This window comes from Phacochoerus africanus, chromosome 1, assembly GCF_016906955.1.
Source record: "Phacochoerus africanus isolate WHEZ1 chromosome 1, ROS_Pafr_v1, whole genome shotgun sequence".
NCBI lineage: Eukaryota > Metazoa > Chordata > Mammalia > Artiodactyla > Suidae > Phacochoerus > Phacochoerus africanus.
The window spans coordinates 60056013-60080447 of record NC_062544.1 but is presented as its reverse complement, the minus strand read 5'-3'; the positions used below and the strand labels follow the sequence as shown (position 1 = coordinate 60080447).

The 24435-nt window shown below is 40.5% G+C and overlaps 1 protein-coding gene across 1 annotated transcript; it reads right to left on the bottom strand.

Annotated features, from left to right (window-relative positions):
• Positions 1–752: 752 nt before the first annotated feature.
• Positions 753–18582, bottom strand: AMACR (alpha-methylacyl-CoA racemase). The gene is made up of 5 exons (XM_047767364.1): positions 18217–18582; positions 15431–15574; positions 14250–14410; positions 10331–10517; positions 753–1484 (listed from the first exon to the last, which is right to left on the bottom strand). The coding sequence occupies exons 1-5, from the start codon at positions 18473–18475 to the stop codon at positions 1078–1080; spliced, it is 1158 nt and encodes a 385-aa protein (XP_047623320.1). The 5' UTR covers positions 18476–18582; the 3' UTR covers positions 753–1077.
• Between the last annotated feature and the right edge of the window lie 5853 nt (positions 18583–24435).

Genomic DNA, 24435 nt, shown 5'->3' with positions numbered 1-24435 from the left:
GGGAATATACCTCAACACAGTAAAAGCACTTATGACAAACACACGCTAACATGACATTCAACAGTTAAAAGCGAAAAGCTTTCCCACTAAATTCAGGAATAAGATAAGGATGCCCACTCTGACCACTTCTATTCAATATGGTATTGGAAGTCCTAGGCACAGCAATCGGAAAAGAAAAAGAAATAAAAGGTATTCAAACTGGAAGGAAAGAGGTACAACTGTCCCTGTTTGCAAATGACATGATTGATACCATATAAAGAGAGCCCTAAAGACTTCACACAAAAACTATTAGAACCAATAAATGAATTGAGCAGTGGCCAGACGAAGTGAGAGGTAAGCTGTGGGGCCTACTGGGGGCAGAGGGAGATGGATGGGAGTGAAGCTGGAGACTGGAAGAGAAGGAAAAGTCTGGTAAGACTCTCAAGTGGATGATGGGACAATTTAGTGATAAAGGACACACTTGGATGATACCAACAGGCAGCTCCACAGGAGCTAGGCTCTCAGCAGAGCAGTCTAGCTGGAGGGGTGGCAGTCATCTGAAGCAAATCGCAAGAACACTTCTTAAAATTCCAGCTCAAAGACAATGGATGAATGAGTTCCTTATCAAATTAAAAGGATCAGACTTTTCTAAGGACATTCATTCTGGTTAACAGGAGAGCCTAAAATGTTTCAACGAGTAACAAAAATCTCTTTTAGTGTTAAAGAAACTTCTTGAAAGTTTTCTACAAACTTAAAAGCATGAGTAAACTTTATGCAGGAAAGAAGCTTTTATTTATAAAAAGGATTATATTAATTCATTTATAAGTATTTTATATCAACAAATATAACCCATTAAGTAAACTGGAAGGCAAAAAAACTGCCACAATTTAGTATGGGTAAATTTAAAATATTCCTAAATCAACCATTTTCAGAATTCGATCATTACTGTTTAAGCAGAATCTTGTTTCCTGATTAGAATAGCTGGACCACTGTGATATTGTTTTCTCTCGTTTCTATGCATACGATTTTTTTGCATTACACTATACTGTAAATGCAATACTCAAATTCACTTGAGTTGTGGACCTTGGAACTTAGGGATTAGATCTTAGATCTTGGTTTACTTTCAATAATTTCATCAGACTTAAGCTGAATGATCTCTTCCTGGCTGAACCCAAATTCTTTAAGTATCTCTTCTGTATGTTCTCCTACAAAGGGATTTCTTTCAGAGGATGGGACAGCTGGGGTGTTGGAGAGAAGAGGTGCAGGGCGGGGACTCACACCCTGCTCCCTGTCAGTAATAAATGAGCCCCGATCTTTGTTATGACCATGATGCGCAACCTCTTCCAGAGTCAGAACAGGAGTCACACATGCATCTGTGCCATCGAAGATCTGACACCACTCTGCCTTTGTCTTCTTTGCAAATACATCTGCAAATTTCTTCTTCATTTCTGGCCAATCACTTATGCTCATCTGATTGGGAAGTTCATCAGACTTTAGTCCGAGTCCTGAGAGAAAAACACAATTTCTTAAATTAGCATGCTTTGGGTGGCTGGAGTGATTATTATCAATGAAAATGAGTTTGAACTCACCATATTCTCCCAAATAGGATGTTCTATAGGGATTTCTCAAATGAGTCAAGAGAAGAAATTCAAACTCAATATTAAGCTGGAGCCAAAGGCTGGAGAAGGTAGTAGGGATAGCAGGACTCAAAAGAGACTTTCCAAGTCTTTGCCAAAAGTTTATTATTTACATTTCATCCGAAGTAGTCTATTTTAATGGTCTGGTTTCCAGAAGTCAATTTCTTCCCTCCGAGTCGCTTTTCAAAATAGGAATTTCCTTATGATGTTATTATCTGTCATACCGAACTAAAATAACTCCATATTTCATACAGTGTTCCCAAACCCTACAAAAACTAAAATCTACACAAATGTATGTATCACTATAGGTACACCCCATTTTATTGTGATTTACTCTACTGAACTTTGTAACACTTTATTGCGCACTTCACTGCACTTTACTGCATTTTTACAAGTGGAAAGTCTGCACCAAATTTGTATGAAGCAAGACCAACAGTGCCATTTTCACAAAAGGATTTGCTTACTTAATGTCTTTGTGTCACATTTTGGTAATTCTTGCAATGTTCTAAAGCCTCCATCAGCAAAAACATTACAACTCACTGAAGGCTCAGATGATGGTTAGCATTTTAAGCAATAAAATATTTTTATTTTATTTATTTTTATTACTTAATGAATTTTATTACATTTAGAGGTGTACAACAATCAAATAAAATATTTTTAAATTAAGGTGTGTACAATGCTGTTTTAGGCAATGCTATTGAGTACTTAATACAGTATAGTATAATGTAACATAGCTTTTATGTGCATTGGAAAGCCAAAAAATTTGTGTGACTTGCTTTATTGTGATAGTCGTTTTACTGCAGTGGTCTGGAACCCAGCCTACAAAGTTCCTGAGGTAAGCCTGTAATAGCATACGATAAATGACTGAATTCAAGATTACAAATTTATAAGTAATATTCATTTCTCTTTATTTTCTTCAAATAAAAGAGCTCTAGGAGCGCAATGATATTTGACTTGTTACTCTCTTAAAACCCTGCTGTGAATTAGAACAAAGGACTTGCAAAGTAACCAAAGACCCACGGGAATTGTTCCTAGGAAAAAGCTTTCAGCCAGTCAATCAACAGGGGGCATACAAACTTCTTTCTCTCAAGTATGACAAGCCTTAAAAGACCCACCAACACACGGTGCAGAGGGGATAAATGCACCCAGCATGGGACTATCACAGGAAGGAAAGCTTCTCTGGCCCATGACCTGATCTGTGCTTCCTTACTGACTATAACCACCTACCCTTGCAGCTACACTGGAACTCCAGTGCTGATTAAATTATACCTAAAGGGCCACTTTGCTGGGGCTTTGGTGTTACTGTCATTTCTATTCTCTCATGTATAAGCCTAGATTTAAATTATGCATAATATTTTGCATAAGTTTAGCCAAGTTAATCAAATAATCCTCACTTTTATCACCCGTCCTTATTTAACAACGTTAAAAAATAATGACCATTTGTAACCTGCTCTCAACATGCAAAAGTCCCTACAGAGGTAAGAAGATATGATAACTGCAGGGTCTTCTTAAGGTTTTGAGGGATATAAGAAAATAAAGAGAACTCACACAGTTCTGGACAGTTATGAAAAAAACACCTGTGAAATACACAAGTACATTTTTCTCTGTAGCCACTTGTCCCACTGAAATACCAGGAAAGACATAGAGCCACAATTTAGGCTTATCCCTGTAATGTACAAAGAGATGTTTCTAAGGATGTCTTTCACTTTTGCTTTCTCTTTCCGGATTACCCCAAACTCTGTGATTGAAAAACACAGAAAATAAGCAGTGATGTAGATCATAACTACTGCTGGAAACATATTTGTGTGCTTTTTTAAGGTTTTTTTTCTTTAATCAGAATGTGATTAGAATCCTAACACTAAATAAAAATGGAGCCAATAATTCCCGAATGAACATTATACATGAGATTACACGGGTCATAATTTGTATACTGGATAAATACTAGAAATCAAAAGGCCTCTAACTCTGACACCCAGCTTTTCCACTGTCTTATCAGCCTCTCTCAGTCCACAATTTCCCTTCCTGCCCAGAACCCTCATCAAGGTCACAGGCTGAACAACCAGCAGTTTAGGGTGGGTTGTTTCCCATGTTCTTGACATTTTTTTTAAATTACTCAATGAATTTATCACACCTGTAGTTGTACAATGATCATCCCACTCCAATTTCACAGGATTTCCATCCCCCCACCCCCCAAACTGTCTCCTCCGAAGACCGTAAGTATTTCAAAGTCTGTGAGTCAGTATCTGTTCTGCAAAGAAGTTCAGTCTGTCCTTTTTTTCAGATTCCACATGTCAGTGAAAGCTTTTGATGTTGGTGTCTCATTGTATGGCTGACTTAAATTAGCATGATAGGAGTTCCCGTCATGGCGCAGTGGTTAACGAATCCAACTAGGAACCATGAGGTTGCGGGTTCGGTCCCTGCCCTTGCTCAGTGGGTTAACGATCCAGCGTTGCCGTGAGCTGTGGTGTAGGTTGCAGACGCGGCTGGGATTCCGCATTGCTGTGGCTCTGGTGTAGGCCGGTGGCTACAGCTCCGATTCAACCCCTAGCCTGGGAACCTCCATATGCCACGGGAGCGGCCCAAGAAATAGCAACAACAACAACAACAAAAAAGACAAAAAAAAAGACAAAAAATAAATAAATAAATAAATAAATAAATAAATTAGCATGATAGTTTCTAGGTCCATCCATGTTGCTAAAAATGCCGGTATTTCGTTCTTTTTAATGGCTGAGTCATATTCCATTGTGTATATGTACCATTTCTTCTTGATCCACTCCTCTGTCAATGGACATTTAGGTTGTTTCCATGTCTTGGCTATTGTAAATAGTGCTGCAATGAACATTGGAGTACATGTGTCTTTGCGAGTCATGGTTTTCTCTGGAGAGATGCCCAGGAGTGGGATTGCTGGATCAAATGGGAGTTCTAGTTTTAGTTTTCTGAGGAATCTCCATACTGCTTTCCACAATGGTTGCACCAATTTACAATCCCCCCAACAGTGTACTAGGGTTCCTTTTTCTCCACACCCTCTCCAGCACTTCTTGTTTGTAGACTTTTGGATGATGGCCATTCTGGCTGGTGTAAGGTGGTACCTCATCATGGTTTTGATTTGCATTTCTCTAACATGAGTGATGCTGAACGTCTTTTCGTGTGTTTTTTGGCCATCTGTAGGTCTTCCTTGGAGAACGGTCTGTTTAGATCTTTTGCCCATTTTTTTGATGAGGTTGTTTGATTTTTGGTATGGAGCTGCAGAAGGTGTTTATAAATTTGGGAGATTAATTCCTTGTTTGTTGATTCACTTGCAAAGATTTTCTCCCATTCTCTGGGTTGTTTTTTCGTTTTGTTTAGGGTTTCCTTTGCTATGCAGAAACTTTTCAGTTTGATTAGGTCCCATTTGTTTATTTTTGTTTTTACTGTCATTACTCTCAGAGGTGGATCTGAGAAGATGTTGCTGTCGTTTATGTCAGAGAGTGTTTGGCCTATGTTTTCCTCTAAGAGTTTTATAGTGTCTGGTCTTACATCTAGGTCTTTCATCCATGTGGAGTTTCTTTTTGTGTATGGTGTTAGGGAGTGTTCTAATTTCATTCTTTTCCATGTGGCTGTCCAGTTTTCCCAGCACCACTTACTGAACAAGCTGTCTTTTCTCCATTGTATATTCTTGCCTCCTTTGTCATAGATGAGTTGGCTATAGGTGCGTGGGTTGAATTTTGGGCTTTCTATCCTGTTCCACTGATCTATATTTCTGTCTTTGTGCCAGTACCATATGGTTTTGATGATGGTTGCTTTGTAGTATAGTCTGAAGTCTGGGAGCCTGATTCCTCCAGCTCCATTTTTTGTTTTCAGGATGTCTTTGGCTCTTCTGGGTCTTTTGTGCTTCCAAACAAACTTTAAAATATTTTGTTCGAGTTCTGTGAAAAATGTCCTTGGTAATTTGATAGGGATTGCATTGAATCTGTAGATTGCCTTAGGTAGTATAGTCATTTTGACAATATTAACTCTTCCAATCCAAGAGCATGGTATGTCTTTCCATCTATTTGTGTCATCTTTGATTTCTTTCATCAGTGTCTTATAGTTTTCAGAGTATAGGTCTTTTGTCTCTTAGGTAGGCTGACTCCTAGGTATTTGATTCTTTTGGATGCGATGGTAAACAGGATTGCTTCCCTAATTTCTCTTTCTGATCTTTCATTGTTAGTGTATAGAAATGCTGTTAATTTCTGTGTATTAATTTTGTATCCTGAGACTTTGCCAAATTCATGGATGAGCTCTAACAGTTTTCTGGTCGAGTCTTTAGGATTCTCTAGGTATAGTATCATGTCATCTGCAAATAGTGAGAGTTCTACTTCTTCCTTTCCCATTTGGATTCCTTTTATCTCTTTTACTTCTCTGATGGCTGTGGCTAGGACTTCCAAAACTCTGTTGAATAGTGGCAAAAGTGGACATCCGTGTCTTGTTCCTGATCTCAGTGGGAATTCTTTCAGCTTGTCACCATTGAGAATGATGTTAGCTGTGGGTTTCTCTTGACATTCTTATATGGAACTCTGACTCCACTACCCCACAAAAGAGAATTACAGATTGTAGCTACGTTTTATAGTCCAATCAATAGCTATTACAAATCAAACGGACTTCCAGAGCCTGGCCTGGAGACTTAAGACATCATTAAAACTTGGGAAAGTATGTTTCAATTTTCAAAAAACTACCTAAACATACATGCATACACACACACAATTACACAAAATAATTTTTGTTTTAACTACAAATCATAAATTTGACTGCTCTGTAACACAATACTAGACACATATCAGTCAAAAATGCATATGGTAAGTATACACTATATGTACAAAGATCAATGTTTACTAATAAATAATAAACATTATTTGTTGTAATGAAAACTGGAAAAATATAAATAAACTTGAATAAGGACGTGGTTAAATACATTTTAGTACAAGTATACCACAGATTATGACATGGCTGCTATATAAAAAGGGCGAGGCTGAGAATCTTTAGTACTGACAAAAAAGGATGTCTTTGCTACATTTTGAAATAAAAAGAGATAGCTATTAATTACAAATTTATATAATTACATAGATTATATGTAAATTATACTGTAAAAAAATTTTTTAATTGTGTTTGTATGTACACAGGAAAAGTTGTTGAAGGTCACATCTCAAGAACAAGGGAGAATTTCTATCTCTACAAATTCTATATTGTTGACTCTTTTCTAAAAAAATACATTATTTTGATTTTTTAATTTTTTAAAACTGTGGTAAAATATACAAGATATTAAACTTTACCACTTTAGTCATTATTAAGAATATAGTACTATGACATTAAGTACCTTCATACTGTTCTGGAACCATTACCATCCATCTCCAGAACATTTCATCTTCCCAAATAGAAACTCCATACCCATTAAGCACTACTTCCTCATTTCCTCCTTCCCCCAGCCCCTGGCAACATCATTCTACCCTATCAATGAATCTGAGCACTCTCGGTATCTAAGTGGAATAATACAATATTTGTCCTTTTGTGACTAGCTTATTTCACTTAGCATAATATCCTCAAGATTCATCCACCTTTAGCATATGTCAGAATTTATTTTTTTAAAACTAACATTTCATTGTTTTATATATACATATATATATATAACCTTTCATTTTTCTATTTCTCTCTCTTTCTTTCTTTCTTTATGTCTTTTTAGGGCCACGCCCGCAGCATATGGAAGTTCCTAGGTTGGGGTCGAATCAGATCTGCAGCTGCTGGCCTATGCCACAGCCACAGCAATGCAAGATCCGAGCCACATCTACGACCTATACCACAGCTCACCGCAACTCCAGATCCTTAACCCATGGAGCGAGGCCAGGGATTGAACCCACATCCTCATGGATACTAGTCAGATATGTTTCCGCTGAGCCACGATGGGAACTCCTATCCATTCTCTCTTGATGGACACCTGGGTTGCTTCCACCACTTAACTATTTTAAATAATTCCATAAACATGGATATACAAATATCTGTCCAAGTTCCTGCTTTCAATTCTTTTGGATCTATACCCAGAAGTGGAATGACAGCTCATGCAGTAATTCTATGTTTAATATTTTGAGGGGCTGCCAAACCACCTTCCACAGCGGCTGCACAATTTTACATTCCCACCAGTAGTGCACAGGGTTTCAGTTTCTCTACATCCTCCCCAATACTTGTTATTTTCTGGTTTTCTTTTAATAATACTTTGAAATTTTAAAACAACTTTTAAAAATTATCTATCACTTATATGATTTACTACACAAGAGTCTGTCTCAAGATACCATGAAATTTTCAGTGTTCACAAATTTCTTTGTGCTGGAAAGCAGCAGGGACACAGCACAATGGAGTCTGCATTTTATGAAAACATTGTGTATTTAAGTTCAGATCCTGAGGGCTAAATGAAGGTACTGTCTCAAAGGTCTCAATAAGCAAAGTGAAATAAATAATAAATTAATGCTACCTCGAAAAGTCATTATAGATATGGGGGTCTGTCCAGTTAGGCCTGAGAGAGAATTAATGTGCATGGGACTAATAAAAGTACTACTTTTGCAAAAAAAAGTATTGTAAAAGAAAGAAAATACTCAGGCATTTTGACATGGACTGTGTAGATTAAGCAAAAGCTGATTCAACATGCTAAGTCTACCTAAAGCACAAGCCACCTGCCAGCTAAGGGTCATGAGTGAACTGTGAAGGGAGCAGGGCTTGAGGCTATGGCTGCAAAGAGGAGGGACTGCAAAAATAACCAGAGGGATTATAGAGTTTGGACTCAAAAATCTAAGGAGCATATTGAAGAAAAATGGCTGAACCTCAGTAAGACCAGTGAGCTTGGTGGTGGTAAAGCTTAGGCTAATTTCACCCGTCTCTCCCCAGCTCTGTGGTGGCCTTAAAAACCAACAGGCTCTCAACCACAGCAGTTGAGAAAAACAGCAGGATAACAACCGAGGAAGAGGGGGAAAATGAGTGTGGCGCTCCCAACAGTTCCATTGCCAGAGAACTGCCATGGTTTGGCCTGTCCCTGAAAATCTCCATCCTCAGGGCTTGTCTGTAGCTGATCTGACTCAGAGCTTATACTACCCTGTTCCTTGAATATTTGTCAAAAGACAAAATCACTTTCAACTGTCATTTAGAATTGCCTGTGCATGGTGATAATAAAATTTCACTAAAGATTAGTCAATCCTATTATTATATTTAAATTCTCTATACACAAAAACACAGGTTTTTGTAAAGCGTACGCTCTACTGTGTTATGGCCATGCTGCTCCCCAGGTTCCGCACCCTGCAGCACCCCCACCCCTATAGCATTTTCTGTCCAGAATTTTGAATTAGTAACTCTATTCTTTGTTTTAAATTCTGGACAGAAAGGCATCCTATGTGATCTAAATAAACCATTCTTCTCTGTGGTTTTTCTAACTACAGTGAAGTTGGTGAAGTCAATGTAGTTGATCATAAAATGCTTTCTGGTGCTTGCAAAAACAATCATTTCAGCTACATACAAATAACTCAGAGTAGTATTTTGCAGCTGAAAAGCTACCAAACATCACAATAAAACTCCAAACTTAAAGTTGAAAGATAAATGCACTTCATGCAACCAGCCTGTCACACCACATTGGCGTATATTCTAAAACTTCTTAAGATACAACTTTGAACTTTAAAATGCACATTTCACAGGAACAAAATAACTTCAGTCCAATTATTTAACTAGGGAAGAAGCGATTCCAAATTTCCCTGCTAACCTGTGGCAGCATGAGAATAAGACAAGAATCAGCAAGAAAGGTAAACTGCAGAAGCATCAAGTGATGGTAACATATTTTAACACTGTCTCATTCAACAATATCTCTCTGTGCTCTGGTGATTGCTGTCACTGAAGTAATATGAGGGACATTTATCAAGGAACAAAAGTGGTAGAACCAGCAGATCATTTTTAGGGAAGAATAAGATGTGGTCACACAATGTACTGAGAACACTGAATTCCTACAAAGTGATTATTATTTTTAAATCTGAGCTATTTTATAGATTTGTAAAATTATCTGTCAATTTAAAAATGGAAGAGGAGTTCCCATCGTGGCTCAGCAGTAATGAACCTGACTGGTATCCATGGGGACGCATGTTCGACCCCTGGCCTAGCTCAGTGGGTTAAGGATCTGGGTTGCCATGAGCTGTGGTGTAGGTCACAGATGCGGCTTGGCTCCTGCGTTGCTGTGGCTGTTACATAGGCCGGTGGCTGCAGCTCTGATTCGACCCCTAGCCTGCGAATTTCCATATGCCATGGGCGAGGCCCTAAAAAAAGACAAAACGGAAATAGACTCCATAAGGTAGAAAACAAACTTAAGGTTACCACAGGGGAAAGTGGTGGAGGCAGGATAAATTAGGAGTTTTGGGTTAGCAGATACAAACTACTATATACAAAACAGATAAACAACAAGGTCCTATTGTATAGCACAGGGAACTATATACAATATCTTATAATAACCTACAATGGCAAAGAAAATGAATACATATACACATACATAAAATTGAATCACTTTGCTGTATACCAGAAACTAACACAATATTGTAAATCAACTATACTGCAATAAAAAGTAAAATAAATTTTTAAAAAATAAAATGAGTATGTAATAAAAGACATTATGAACTTGAAAAGTACCTAAAACGAGGCTAAAAAATATTTACGAGAAAGAGATGGGTGAAGTAACTCACCCTTGACCAGCAGCTCATAGAACTTCTGCTCGATTGCTCCAACAGCCATGAACCCCCCGTCGGCCGTCTTGTAGGTCGTGTAGAAAGGTGCTCCACCATCTAATATGTTCTGTCCACGAGGCTGGTCCCACAGTCCTGTTAGTTTGGTTTTCCACAGAAAGGAACTTAGATATGCTGTTCCTTCCACCTTTGAAGAAAAAGAATACAATACAAATCCAGATCATTCAACTATGAAAAGCATGGTTGATTTCTACTTCTGTTTTCAAAAAAGATTTGTGCAAAAATACTTGCCTTCGAATATAGGAAGATTATATCTAATTATAAAACTTCTTTGATATTTTGAGAAAGTAACTTAGAGCAAGTTTATGATACACTGAGTTTCTGTGCTATTCAGTTCAGGGAATACTGTTCAGAAAGGCTTTAAGGAACTACTTTTGTTCTTCCTTTCATATAAGATTGGCAAAATGTTGGTAATTTTTTAAAGTTAAGTGAGGCTCCATGGAAGTTCATTATACACTCTCTTTACTTTTTATGTGTGTTAAGAACTTTCAGGATAAAAAAGCTGAAAAGAGGAGTTCCCGTCGTGGCTCAGTGGTTAACGAATCTGACTAGGAACCATGAGGTTGCGGGTTCGATCCCTGGCCTCGCTCAGTGGGTTAAGGATCCAGTGTTGCCGTGAGCTGTGGTGTAAGTTGCAGACACAGCTCAGATCCCGTGTTGCTGTGGCTCTGGCGTAGGCCAGCGGCTACAGCTCTGATTCGACCCCTAGCCTGGGAACTTCCATATACCACGGGAACAGCACAAGAAATGGCAAAAAGACAAAAAAAAAAAGGCTGAAAAGAAAGCAAAAAGGTTTTAAAAATTCATCATCTGATCCCAAAACCTACTGACACATTCACACAGATATATGAAGTCTATCACATTTAAAGGTAAATCATACGACCCTTAAATTTAGTTTATTCTAGTTGGACTAAGAAAACAAATTTGGGTATTTAATTATACTTTAATAATCACTAGAAAGTTAAAAATCAACAAAAGGATATGGATGTCAGGTATATGGGTTTTCTGAATGCAAACTAGTTTGGGAATGCTACTTCCCACTGAGCCCTGAAGCAACAGGACAGGATTCAGATGTCAGGTATGATTATCACAAGGCTAGGTGCACCGAGCTATCGAAAGAAGACGACCTCCCCATCCCCATGGCTTCACGATCCTAATGATTCCAGTACCCCAGGGAGAAGGCCATCAAAGCAGGGTTACCAAGAGAGGGGACCCCTTCCACTGTTAGCATGCAATTTGGCTGCAAAACAATACAAAATGTTTGTTTAGATACATGCCACCTTTCCTTTTTAACTTGAAGCTCGTGCACACCTGAATTCCTGAATCTGATATTTGTTGTCACCAAATGGTGGAGGTTTATATGAGTGGCCTATAGTAGTGCTTTTTTGTTTTTTGTTTTTTGAAACAGGGTTACATAGATCTTAGTCCCACATTTACACACACAAACACACAAAATCTTTTATACACTGGATGTACTAACACATCTGTTGGAAAAAGGTGTCCTAACACAATTAGGGATCTAGTTTGGCTCACTCACAATACAAATGGACTTTACTGGATGCTGTAAAAAGATGCAGGACAAGAGACACAGCAATTATAATCCACATCTCATCACAAGGCTGCCTGGGCTTTCATGCCCATGAAAGTGTCAAACTGCCTGGGGGAACACTGGGCGTCTGACCCTTTCCAGCCACCTGCTTTAGAAGACAGGCAACCAAGTTCCCGTTGTGGTGCAGCAGAAACTAATCCGACTAGGAACCATGAAGTTGCAGGTTCGATCCCTGGCAGCACTCAGGAGGTTGAGGATCTGGCGATGCCGTGAGCTGTGGTGTAGGTCCCAGACACAGCTCGGATCTGGCGTTGTTATGGCTGTGGTGTAGGCAGGCAACTGTAGCTCTGATTCAACCCCTAGCCTGGGAACCTCCGTATGTCCAAATGATGAAAGTGAGCACACCTCCTTTGGGGAGTTGAGTGGGTCAAAAGGGGGTTGAATACCTAAGTCTTGCACTTGGAAAGCAGCAAGTATAAAGTTAGCATCGCTGCCACTACCAGTGCCTGCTGGGCCTGGGCCAGGGCTGGAAATAAAAAGATTGGTCACACACCACTCCCAGGGAAATCACGCCAGGATGAACATTAAGGACAAGGGACAATGTGGAGGTACCTTAACAGCAGTGTCACAAGGCACAGAAATAGCAAAAGGCAGGGAGCCCTTGGCCTGTGAGGAGGAAGCAAAAGCCAGGGGGTCTTGCTTCTCCTCTTCGACCCACTCACTCCTCAAGTGCTGCTGTCCTGTCCCCTGCCCAGTGGACCACACAGTCTCATATGGTTCCCAAATGACTCCGAAAGCTGTTCCTCGTGCCTAACTTCAAGTATCCCACTGGGACAGCTGAACCACACACCTCAAACGTGAAATGATCAAAAGCACATTCCTTTTCTTCCAATAATAGTAATAACAATCGCAAAGCCTTAGAGTGCCTCTCTATGCCAGGCATTGTACACACACGGGAAAATGGGTGAACTCACTTGATTCTCTAACCACACTGTGAGGTGGAAACCATTATTACCTCCATTTTACAAAGGAAACTGAGGCACGAGGAAGTTAAGGAACTTACACAAAGTCACAGAGCTTGTAATGGCAGAGCGGGGGTCAGGGAAGTTGGCCGCCAGAGTCTGCACTCTAACTCCGCGGCCTGGGGCTGCCCCTTCCTCAGTCCTCCCCCTGGGGCACGGTACCACTGCCCTCAGGTTCTCCACACCAGAGGTAGGAAGCCATCCTTCTGCCTCCCTCTCCCTTCATGGCCAGCAATTTCACATTCCAAGCATAAACCCTTAAATCCAGACCCATTCAACCATTAACCATTATCTCTCAGCAACAACCCAGGAACTGGTCCCTCTGCCTCCATCTCGTCGCCATCAAACCCATTTTCTATCCCACACCCAACTGCTCTCCAAATGCAAACACGTAGTGGCTCTGGACTGGGCTCTCATCAACTAGCTGTGAGAACTTGGGCCAATTCCTAAGCTCCAGGTTGCTCTTCTTTAAAATAACAATGTATTCCAAGTGAAACTGTTGTTTGGGGGTCTTGGAGAAATCCCAAAGGATAAGTGCCTAGGACAAGACGAGGTGAGGGCTCAATATATGGTGGTAAAAACACTGAAGCATCATGATGTCTGAGTCTGCCCTACACAATGCAGCAGGAAGATTTGGACTGGTCCATTTTACGGGAGCCTCGTTAAGATTCTTCCCTACTTGCTAAGGGAGACTTCTTGAGCCCAGTTTGGAATGACGACTGCTTGAAAATCATATTCTAATCACAAGAGACAGCACGGGGAAAACTGCTGAGACAGAACATAGCAATCAGGTGAGTCGTGAAAAGTTTAGAGAACTGACTCCACAAACAGATGATCAAAATTTGACATTCTGACACATGTCAAACATGTGAAGCCATTTTAAAGAAAAGACTATCCTTGGCAATTGGAATCCAAACTTCAAATCTCATTTATCTTTTTTTTTTTTTTTTTAATCTTTTTAGGACTGCACCTGTGGCATATGGAGATTCCCAGGCTAGGGGTCGAATCAGAGCTACAGCTGCTGGCCTATGCCACAGCCACAGCCACAGCCACGCCAGATCCAAGCCACATCTGCGACCTACACCACACACAGCTCACGGCAACGCCGGATCCATAACCCACTGAGAGAGGCCAAGGATCGAACTCACAACCTCATGGTTCCAGGTCAGATTAGTTTCCACTGCACCACGATGGGAACTCCTCGTTTATCTTTTGTCTTGTTCAAAAGAGGATTTGAGGGAGCCATAGAACAACTGGTAGGCTTGTCGTTTCCCCCAATTATACTTACCATGCTTGCATCAATGATCTGACCCTTGCCAGAGCGTGTGCGTTCAAACAGAGCCATCATGATGCCCAGGGCACACATGAGGCTGCCACCACCAAAGTCAGCCAGGAGATTAATCGGGGGCTGTGGATTCTCGCCACTTCTGCCAATTCTTGACAGAACACCTATACCATTAAAAAAAAAATGGGGAACACTAACTGTAAATTTAATGTCTCTTTTAAATAAATACATGAACATCTTCAGAGAAAAGCCAACCTCTCTAGTTACCAATGTAAGTTAAAAACTAATAACTCATGCTTTTCTAAATCGAAACCTGTTCAGTACACTTCTAAGCAGGTTTTCCTCCAATAAGGCTCCTTGCTTTGGTTTTTGTTGTTTTTTTTTTAAATAAAACTTTCTTCCATGAACATTTTCAGAATTTTATTGCTAAGTTTTTATTCACTGGTGTTTGGGGGTGGGGAGGAATGGTTGCTAGCCATCCAGTTTATGGCTTAACAACAGCATAATGCATTTCCATCCTTATTAGAAAAGATGCAAGGTAATAAACCCAAGAAAAAGAAATGGGATTAAATTTTTTAATAGAGATGAAAAGCCAACTCTACACTCAACCCGTTCCTTAACCCTTAAATGTGGAAACACAGAAAATTTGAGACTTCCTTTACTCAGCAACATAGTTCTTAGAAATCTAGAATTAGGCCATTCTAAGACACGTCCTTACAGGCAAAAACTCAGGTAAGGTCATATGATGACCTGAAAAGCATGGGCTTTTTCTCGTATTCACAGAATTTCTAATATCATGATTTAGGCAACCATTCTCAATGACATGGGGGAGAAGGGGGATCAGAATCAAACTGTATCAGCATTTTCAAACTCTAAGGCAACTATTTCTACCATCAGCAATCTCCTACTTCGTAGCACAGGCTTGCTACTTCACTCCACAAAAGCAGCAAGTAAATGTTACTAGTGAGAGCATATAATCCTCCAATGTGTTAAGTAAGGCAGGAGAAGGCTGAGAATGACAGGTCCGAAACAAACCAACCCTTTTTAAAACAATCACATGCTCTTTATTGATTCCAGCGGATAGTTAAATCTTCACCTTTAAAAATCTGTTTTAATCTGTGTAACTATAGATCATGACTGGGAACAAAACAAAAAGTGTAGAGAAATTACTTTGTTCAACGTACCCGACAAAGCCAAATAGTTGATGTCATGTCCTGCTACCTGAAAGAATCTTCCTGACTGGCCAAACCCACTCAGCCTGGCGTAGATAAGCTTTGGATTCTCCCTCAGTAGAGTCTCTGGGCCCAGCTGGAGTTTTTCCATGACACCTTAAGAGAAAAGTTAAAATTTCTTGAGAGCAAGAATTGAGGACAGGTATCATCCCTTCTCTGTGACAAACATAAAACAGGACTTTTGCAAGGAACCCTGGTAACATGTGATCTGGGTTTATAGCGTATTTCCAGTAATTAAGGACTCAGAGAGTGAAGCTCCCACATCTGGAATGTGTGGCTTCTGCCCTCAGCCCCCCATACTATTTCCCCCAAGCGCTGCCCTGCCTTCCTTCTGGCACATCCAAGCATCCTCAATCCTGAGTAGACATTTCACCCCTTCAGTCAGTCCCTTGTCAGTTCCCCACATTCTCTCCTTAGTAATTTATTAGCAACAGCCTAGGAGTTCCCTTCATGGCTCAGCGGTTAAAGAACCCAACTATGATCCATGAGGATGGGGGTCCGATCCCTGGTCTTGCTCAGTGGGTTAAGGATCCGGTGTTGCCATGAGCTGTGGTGTAGGTCACAGACGCAGCTCAGATCCCGAGTTGCTGTGGCTCTGGCATAGGCCAGCAGCTGTAGCTCTGATTCGGCCCCTAGCCTGGGAACCTCCATATGCCGAGGGTTTGGCCCTAAAAAAAAAAAAAAAAAGAAAGAAAAGAAATAGTTTGTTCTCTTGGAAGTTACTTTGGGTCTTTATTTGATCAAAAATTGACTTTTGGAAACTGCTATTCCTTTTAGAGTCTTTTCTATGTTTAAGCCCGCCTCAGTGCCTACCACCTTCTACCTCATTCTGTACTTGCCTAAGGGGTCACATGCTCCTCTCGCTGGATTCATGTCTCATCTGTTTCCACAGGCTTCTAACATGTCTCAGTCTCTTTACAAAAAGGCTAAGTAAAGACTCATGAAAAGAGGAGTTCCCATCCTGGCTCAGTGGTTAACGAATCAGACTAGGAACCATGAGGTTGCAAGTCCCTGGCCTTGCTCAGTGGGTTAAGGATCCGGCATTGCCGTGAACTGTGGTGTAGGGTGCAGATATGGCTCGGATCCCATGTTGCTGTGGCTCTGGCATAGGCCAGCAGCTATAGCTCCGATTGGACCCCTAGCCTGGGAAACTCCATATGCTGCAGGAGCAGCCCTAGAAATGGCAAAAAGACAAAAAGGGAAAAAAAAAAGATTCATGAAAAGAAAAGTTAGCTACAACAGCATTAAATTGCTCTCACATTATTAGCAAGTATACAGCTGACCCTTGAACAAGGCGGGTTTGAACCATGCAGGTAAACAAGCACAGTTTTTTTCAATAGCAAAACCTACAATATTGGTTGGTGGATGCCAAGGAACCACAGATAGAGAGGGCCAGTTTACCCGTAAATGACCCGTGATGGTTTGTTCACGGGTCAACTAATAATTAATTGTGCAAAATCCAGGAAACTGGAACCTAAAGCTTCCTGAAGCTGAAAGTAGAAAGATTAGATAATAAACTCACTGCCTTTGTCCTTTTAAAAATTATGGTAAATTACAAAGGAACTCCATTCCTCTACTTAGATAAACACCAGCCACAATTTCCTCCCCTGTAGCCATGTCTGTATCCATAGCTCTACCTTTCTAATTGCAAGACAAATTATTTAACCACGTAGAGTCTCCTTCAACTTCAAATGGGGCCTTATTAAATTATGATATAATCCTACTACTAAATTATAATCCTCAAAGCTGGCTCTGAGGGTAAATGAGTTAACACATTTAAATGTGTCTGGTGTCCCAGAGACATTCACCAAACATTTACTGCCTTTCTGCTACACAAGAGCTGAAGCTTTGGATGGCTCCTTGAGCAAAATTATGGTGGCAGTTGTTATCTGAGGATAGATCAGAGTGGTGCTAGGCCCAAACATCAGCATTAAAAAGACCATTATAACTGTGTCAAGAAAGCTGCAGTACATGTGGGGATAAAGAATCCTGAGTCATAGAAAGGATGAAGAATGTCGGGGTTGGTGACAACTGAAAGCTGGGGGGCAAGAGGTGGTACAGAGGAGGAAGATTGGTGTCCTAGATGAAGTACAAGTTTCTGAGTCAGGCAGAGTGGGTGGATATAGACCCCACTGAAAATAAATAATACAGAAGGAAGAAATGGTATTTTAGGAGGAAAGATGATGGGCTCAGTTTGGAATATGTGGAAGCCTAAAGATTTGGCCATCGACTGCCTGTAAAAGGTAAAAATAATGGGAATGGATAAGGTGGCTCCAAGAAGCAGAGTGCCCAAGAAATTGAACTGAAGCTGGAAGTCGGGAACACTAGCATTTAAGGCAGAGTGTTAGCCTGGGTCTGCAGACGCCCTTATGACGATGTACCTATATGGAGTTTTCGGGGAGATCAATTCTCATAAGGTTCGTGACCCTAAAATAATTTTAAAAGGCAAATATAAAAGGGCGATTAGCAAAAAGAGGAACTTGGGAAGAAGTCAGAAAAAGAGGTATAAGTACAAGAGCAACAGTAGTATCTCGGGTTCCAACTATGGAAGACTGTCTCGGGGGGGGGGGGGGGGGGGGGGGGGGGGGGGAACGACAATATCAAATGCAGCAGAAAAGTCTGGAAAGACAGGGACGTCTGTGGCAAAAGGGCAAAGGTGTGCTGGGCCCAGCCCCAAACGGTCCAGTCTGGCGCCCTCCCTCTTTCGGGACTAATCTCTGTCGAGGCCGGGCGCTCACCAGGGCGGAAGGGCTCCAGCACCACGTCCGCCAGTGCGCACAGACGCCGCATCACCGCTGGTCCCTGTGGCCGCTTCAGGTTCACCACCAGCGAGCGCTTGCCCCGGGCCAAGGCGCTCGGGTCGCCAGGGGAGCCGGGTCGGTCTACACGCACCACCTGCGCCCCGAAGTCCGCCAGGACCATACCGCAGAACGGGACCGGGGCCAGGCCGGCCAGCTCCACGACCCGAACGCCCTGCAGCGGCCTGACGCCCTGCATCTCCCTCAGAAAGCGGAGAGGAGCAGACAACCCTCAGCTTTTAGCAACGCCGCACACCCTCTACTTCCCTTGCGGGCCCCTCCTGAAGCGGCTGCGTCAGGCCGCGGAGTCTGCGCAGTGGCGCGTTTTCCAGCCCCGCCTCCGCCAGTCGGCCGGCCCCAATAGGCTGGAAGGCTTCGTATTTGGTCCCTTCCCCAGTCCAAAATTGTTCCTAGGGCTTGACCTTGGGATCGGTTGGCCGGTCACCGTCTTTTCTTTTCAGGACGCTTTACCCTCGGTGTGTCCATCCCAGCCGTTGTGCTTTGGGCCCTACACCTTGCTGGTCCTGGAGAAATAAAAAGTACATAAGCATTTGAGAAGAAAGCGGAATTTTTTCCTTGAACTGCAGACTCTTTCACCACCCTTACTTCTTAGTCACCTGATGTTTCACCCACAAATGACTCGCAAGAGAACCTGAGAGCAGGTGGTGATCATCAGAGCCAAATGAGAGGGCTTTAAATATTTTTGATTTGTCACCTGCCATTCTACAGATAATTACAGTTTTGTTAAGGATCAGGGCCCTGTGAGGCTCCGGGGCACAAAAGCCCTCTGTGTCCCCCATTTCTTGTTCTTAGGAAATGGGCCTTATTTAGCCTCCGTGACCAAGGGACAGGTTCAGACAGTTGCCAGTAAGGGAAGGGAGGGGATGCAGCGACAATGGAGGAAGAGCCAAGCAACAATAGTACAGGATCCTGGATCACATAGTAATATAGGCATCTTGTACACCCCCAAAAAAGTTAGATTCCTTATGCTTCTTTCAGAAATAAATACTTTAAAGTTGAACAGCTTAGAGTCTTTCCTTGTCCTTCTCCCTGACTTAACTGCATCTTAAAAGCAATCACTCTTAAGCTAAAAATAGGCACCCTAAGCACAATTGCCTGTGGGTAAAAGATTATTAGCACAAGATGTTTTTTAGGAATTTCCTAGTTCGTTCTAATCGCTGATCAATATGCCCTTTTCCAAGTACTGTTACTCTAGGCAATAATCCAGAAGACCACCATCATGATCATGCTGAGATCTCCTGACTCCAGCTTTGATGCCTAAGACCCCCTCAAAGAAAGAAGAATCCATGTTTGTCCTGATCCTGTTTCTTCCTGAAAACCTATTTTTTTCCTTTTTAAGACAAAACTCCTCACAATTCTTTCCAATGGAGGGCACAGTCTGTAGGGCATTAGCCTGTGACCCTCCTTTGCCTGGCAAAGCAATAAAAGCCATCTTTTTCTCCTTTACGCCAGACTCTGTCTCTGCAATTCAATTTGGCACCAGTAGACAGAGGCTGAATTTTGGCAACAGTTTAAAGTTATACATTTTTTTCTTTTTCTGGCCACACCTGAAGCACATAGAGTTTCCCAGGCCAGGGCATGAATCAGAGCTGTAGCTGAGGCCTGAGGCCTACACCACAGCTTGCAGCAATGCTGGATCCGTAATCCAATGAGCAAGGCCAAGGATGGAACTTATCTCCTTATGGATACTATGATGGGTTCTTAACCCACTGAGCCACAATGGGAATTCCCTTCAAGTTTTAAATTTTATTTTATTTTATTTTATTTTATTATTTATTTATTTATTTATTTTGTCTTTTTGCCCTTTCTAGGGCTGCTCCCGAGGCACATGGAGGTTCCCAGGCTAGGGGTCCAATCGGAGCTACAGCTGCCAGTCTACACCACAGCCACACCCACAGCCATGCCAGATCCAAGCCACATCTGTGACCTACACCACAACTCAGGGCAACACCGGATCCCCAATCCACTGAGCAAAGCCAGGGACCGAACCAGCAACCTCATGGTTCCTAGTCTGATTCGTTAACCACTGAGCCACAAAGGGAACTCCCAAGTTTTAAAGTTTAATGCACATTTTTTTAAGGCACAACAAAATCGTCACAGATAAGTCCCACTGCTTGTGCTTAAGAAGTGTTCTAGGAACTAGAGAGAGATTGAGAAAAGGCAAAGCAAGGAAATTACTGATTGGCTATACCTTAAAGCCTTAAAGCCTAGTTGACTGTTAGTGTTTAGTTCTTACCTTTGATTTCCTAACTTTGAGGGATTTCTCGGTTTGGTCTGCTCATGGAGACTGCCAGGGCATTAGAGACACGTCATCTAACAAGTCCTTGTCTCATTAACTTAAGGCCTCCTTGTCCCTCTCTATCCCATGTTCCTACATTTATTCAGGTCCTCACCCACGCCTCTTGTTTTATTTTTATTTTGAGAAACTTTTTAAAAAATTACAAAAATGATCTAGCAGACATCTAGATGGCCACAATATTTCTTCACAGTGGCTTCTAGTCTGTATTTTTCTTAAAAAAAAAAAAAATACAGATAAAGCTTGAGCTCACACTCAGGATCAGATTCACATGAATCAGAAACCTTACCAGCATCAAGCCTTACTGTCCGTGATCAAACTAAGCGGAGGTCTGGGAAATTTCATTTGACACTACTGACCCTTCCTTCCTGCATTGGACACCTGCCCTCTGATGCAAGCTGAATTGTGTCCTTTCAAAATTCTTATATCCCCTAATCCCTAATACTCACAATGTGAGTATATTTGAAGATAGGGCCTATAGAGGTAATTAAGGTAAAATGAAGTCATATGGATGGGTCCTAATCCATTATGACTGGTGTATTTTTAAAACAAGATTAGGACATGAAAAATACAAAGGGACAACTATGTGAGGACATAGCCGAAGGGTGGTTGTCTGAAAGCTAAGGAGAGAGGACTCAAAAGAAACCAGATCTCTTGATCCTTTGATCTTGGACTTTTAGCCTCTAGAACTCTGAGAACATAAATTTCAATTGCTTAAACCCAGTTTGTGGTGTTTTGTTATGGCAGCCCTAGCAAACTAATATACCCTCTGACTCACAATTATAGGTGAGATCCCTGTTGAAATTCTCATGTCACCAATAGGTTTTTTTATATCCCATATAGCTATGGAACCATGCTTTCTCAATTCTGGATTTAGAATAAATAACCCTGTGGCCAGAGATATCCTATTAAATGCCCTAAATAAATTCATTTTCTCCTGGCAATTATGATTAATTTCTTTATTCAAGTCCAGTTGAGTCATCTGCCTTTTTCCTTAGTCTCACGGGGCATGCCTGTCCAAAAGGGGCCAAATAGATCATTTTGCCAGCTGCTTTCAGCTCCTTCACTTTAAGTCATCTTTAACTCAGCTATTGCAGTTACCTATCTTTGCTCCTTTTCATCCCACTGTTCAAGACACAAACACTCCCATGATTTTGACGTATCATCCACAGTCCATTAAATCCATCAGTGCTATAGCTCTACCATTCATAGTCTACAGTGTTTAGTCAAAATATTCTGTGCTTTTAACTTACATAAATATTACACTGCATTCACTTTTCTGAACTTGCTTTTGCACTCCATCTTACATTAACTGATCTCCCCATTTCTATTTCTCTTAGATCAGTAGGGATCCTTGGCTTAAATACTAAAGACATAAAAAATGAAAAAAAAATGAAAAAATACAAAATAATTCATTGGAAGGATATGAAGCAGCTCACCTAAATGCCTGAGAAAGCTAAATTCAGGCAGTTGGCAGGACTTAGATCTCTAGAGTCACATTCAAGATCACAGCATGGGAGTTCCCGCCGTGGCTCAGTGGTTAACGAATCCAACTAGGAACCGTGAAGTTGCAGGTTCGATGCCTGGCCTTGCTCAATGGGTTAAGGATCCAGCGTTGCCGTGAGCTGTGGCATAGGTTGCAGACCTGGCTCGGATCCCGAGTTGCTGTGGCTGTGGTGTAGGCCAACAGCTACAGCTCCGATTTGACCCCTACTCTGGGAAACTCCATATGCCATGGGAGTGGCCCAAGAAATGGCAAAAAGACAAAAAAAAAAATTTGAGTAGGATGAGTCAGTTACTCATTAAATCAGAATAATGACTGTGGTGGAATGAAACACATCAAATATATGAAAAATCATGAATTAATGGTAATGCTTTTTAAAAAGACCTCATTAATCCCCTTTAAATTTGCTAGGGCACCAATTCATTATTCTGAAAATTGGTAAAATTTTAGCCAATTGGTAAATGAAAGTAAAAAAAACAAGGATTTATCTTTTCCATACGCATGGCATTTCGGGATAACCAAATGGTTAATGAAAAAAAAAAATCTTCCTTTTAAAACGTCACCATTTTGCAACTTCCAATGTAAGAATGAATTTAAGCTATAATCATCAATGACAGCAAAAATATTAAGCAAAAAGTTAATTGGGGAATTTAATAATGCATGAATCTGGCTAAGATAACCTGAACGTACTGATAAATTTTCATATCACAAAAAGAGACAATAAGATATTATGAACCTCTTGATATGATGCAATAGATACAATCACCCATGAAATTAACCTGCAAGAGATTGAGCCTAAATCTAAGGAAGCACATTATCTGTTTATGGTAAATTCAGGGGACAGAGGAAGCAGATTCAGGGGATAGAGAACGATGTCATACAACACCAACAAACATAATCAGCAAAATCTCAATGTTGGGAAGCAGATGGCAAATAAATAAGCAGATAAATAAATACAGGAGAAAGCATTGAAGATTTCAAAACTTAGATGTATCCATAAATGCAACTTATAAATCTTTTTTTTAATGATGACTTAGACATATTGTAGAAAGATATTCATGAGACAACTGGTGATATTTTTAAACACTGGATATTATACCATATTAAAGAATTATTATTTTCTTTTTGTGAAAATGTTATGGTGGTTATAATTTTTTTTAAAAAAACTCATTTCTCTGAGATATATACAGAAGTGTTAGTAGCCCTTAAAAGTTAATCAAGGAAATTTTCATATCTGGCCAACTGGATTTCAGAATTGTCATAGACCAGTGGTTCTTTTGTCTCTCCCATTTCCCCCTTTATGAATAGGAACATGTATACTTGTTATCCTTTCCCTGTCCCACTATTTTCTTGGGTGGGTGGGTGGGAAGGCGAGACCTATCTCTTTCATTTCACAGATCAACAGATCAAGAGGCATTATACAAAAGATTTTCCTATCACCCCTATGTACAAGGGGTTTAGGAGTTTTATGTCAAGAACCAAAGGCAGAGACCAAGTTATTTGCAATAGAAAAAAAAAAAAAACTGAACAGCAAAAATATCTCTCCAAAAGGAAAAGTTTAAATAAATTATGCAGCCATTAAAATTATCGTTTCAAATAATCTTTAATGGCATTTGAGAATGCTCTTAATGTGTTAGGGCAAACAATAGCAAGATATAAAAATTCATTAAAAGTGTAATGTCAAGTGGTTTGTTGCATTACTATGTTTGTAAAATAAAAGCATAAATATATGCCAAAAAGACTTAAATAAATACTTCAAATGTTAATATTATCTAACATTGGGTGAGATAATTCATATTTATACTAAATACTTTTGTATACTTTATAAATTCTCTACAGTATTTTTCATAATCAGAAAAAAAGATTTTTTTAAAAAAATCTCCAAAAATAATAAAGAAAGAAATTGTCATCAGCCATCAAATATTATCTCTTCCACAGCTGTCCTTATGCTCTGTGCTGGATTCTGTTTCTCACTCCTGTAAATCCCAAGTAACTATTAAAATATTCTACTCTATGTTGTATCATCCATGCAGTCTCCCCTTTTAACTTATTTTCCTCATTTTGTTGAAAATTCAGAGGATACTCAAAGATGTTGAAGTAGTAGGGCATGAAGTTTACCTACTCCCACAAATACATCAAATATCCATCTACATAAAGAACAATTCACACAGAAAATATATGCAACACTGGCAAAAGACCTCAGGATTCTGATAGAGCAAGAAAATCTCCACGAAACTGGGTAGGACAAAACAAACAAGACAAAAAAGAGAGAGAGAGAGACAGAGAGAGACAGAGAGAGAAAATGAAAAAGGAAGTGAGAAAAATAGAGTTAAAAATA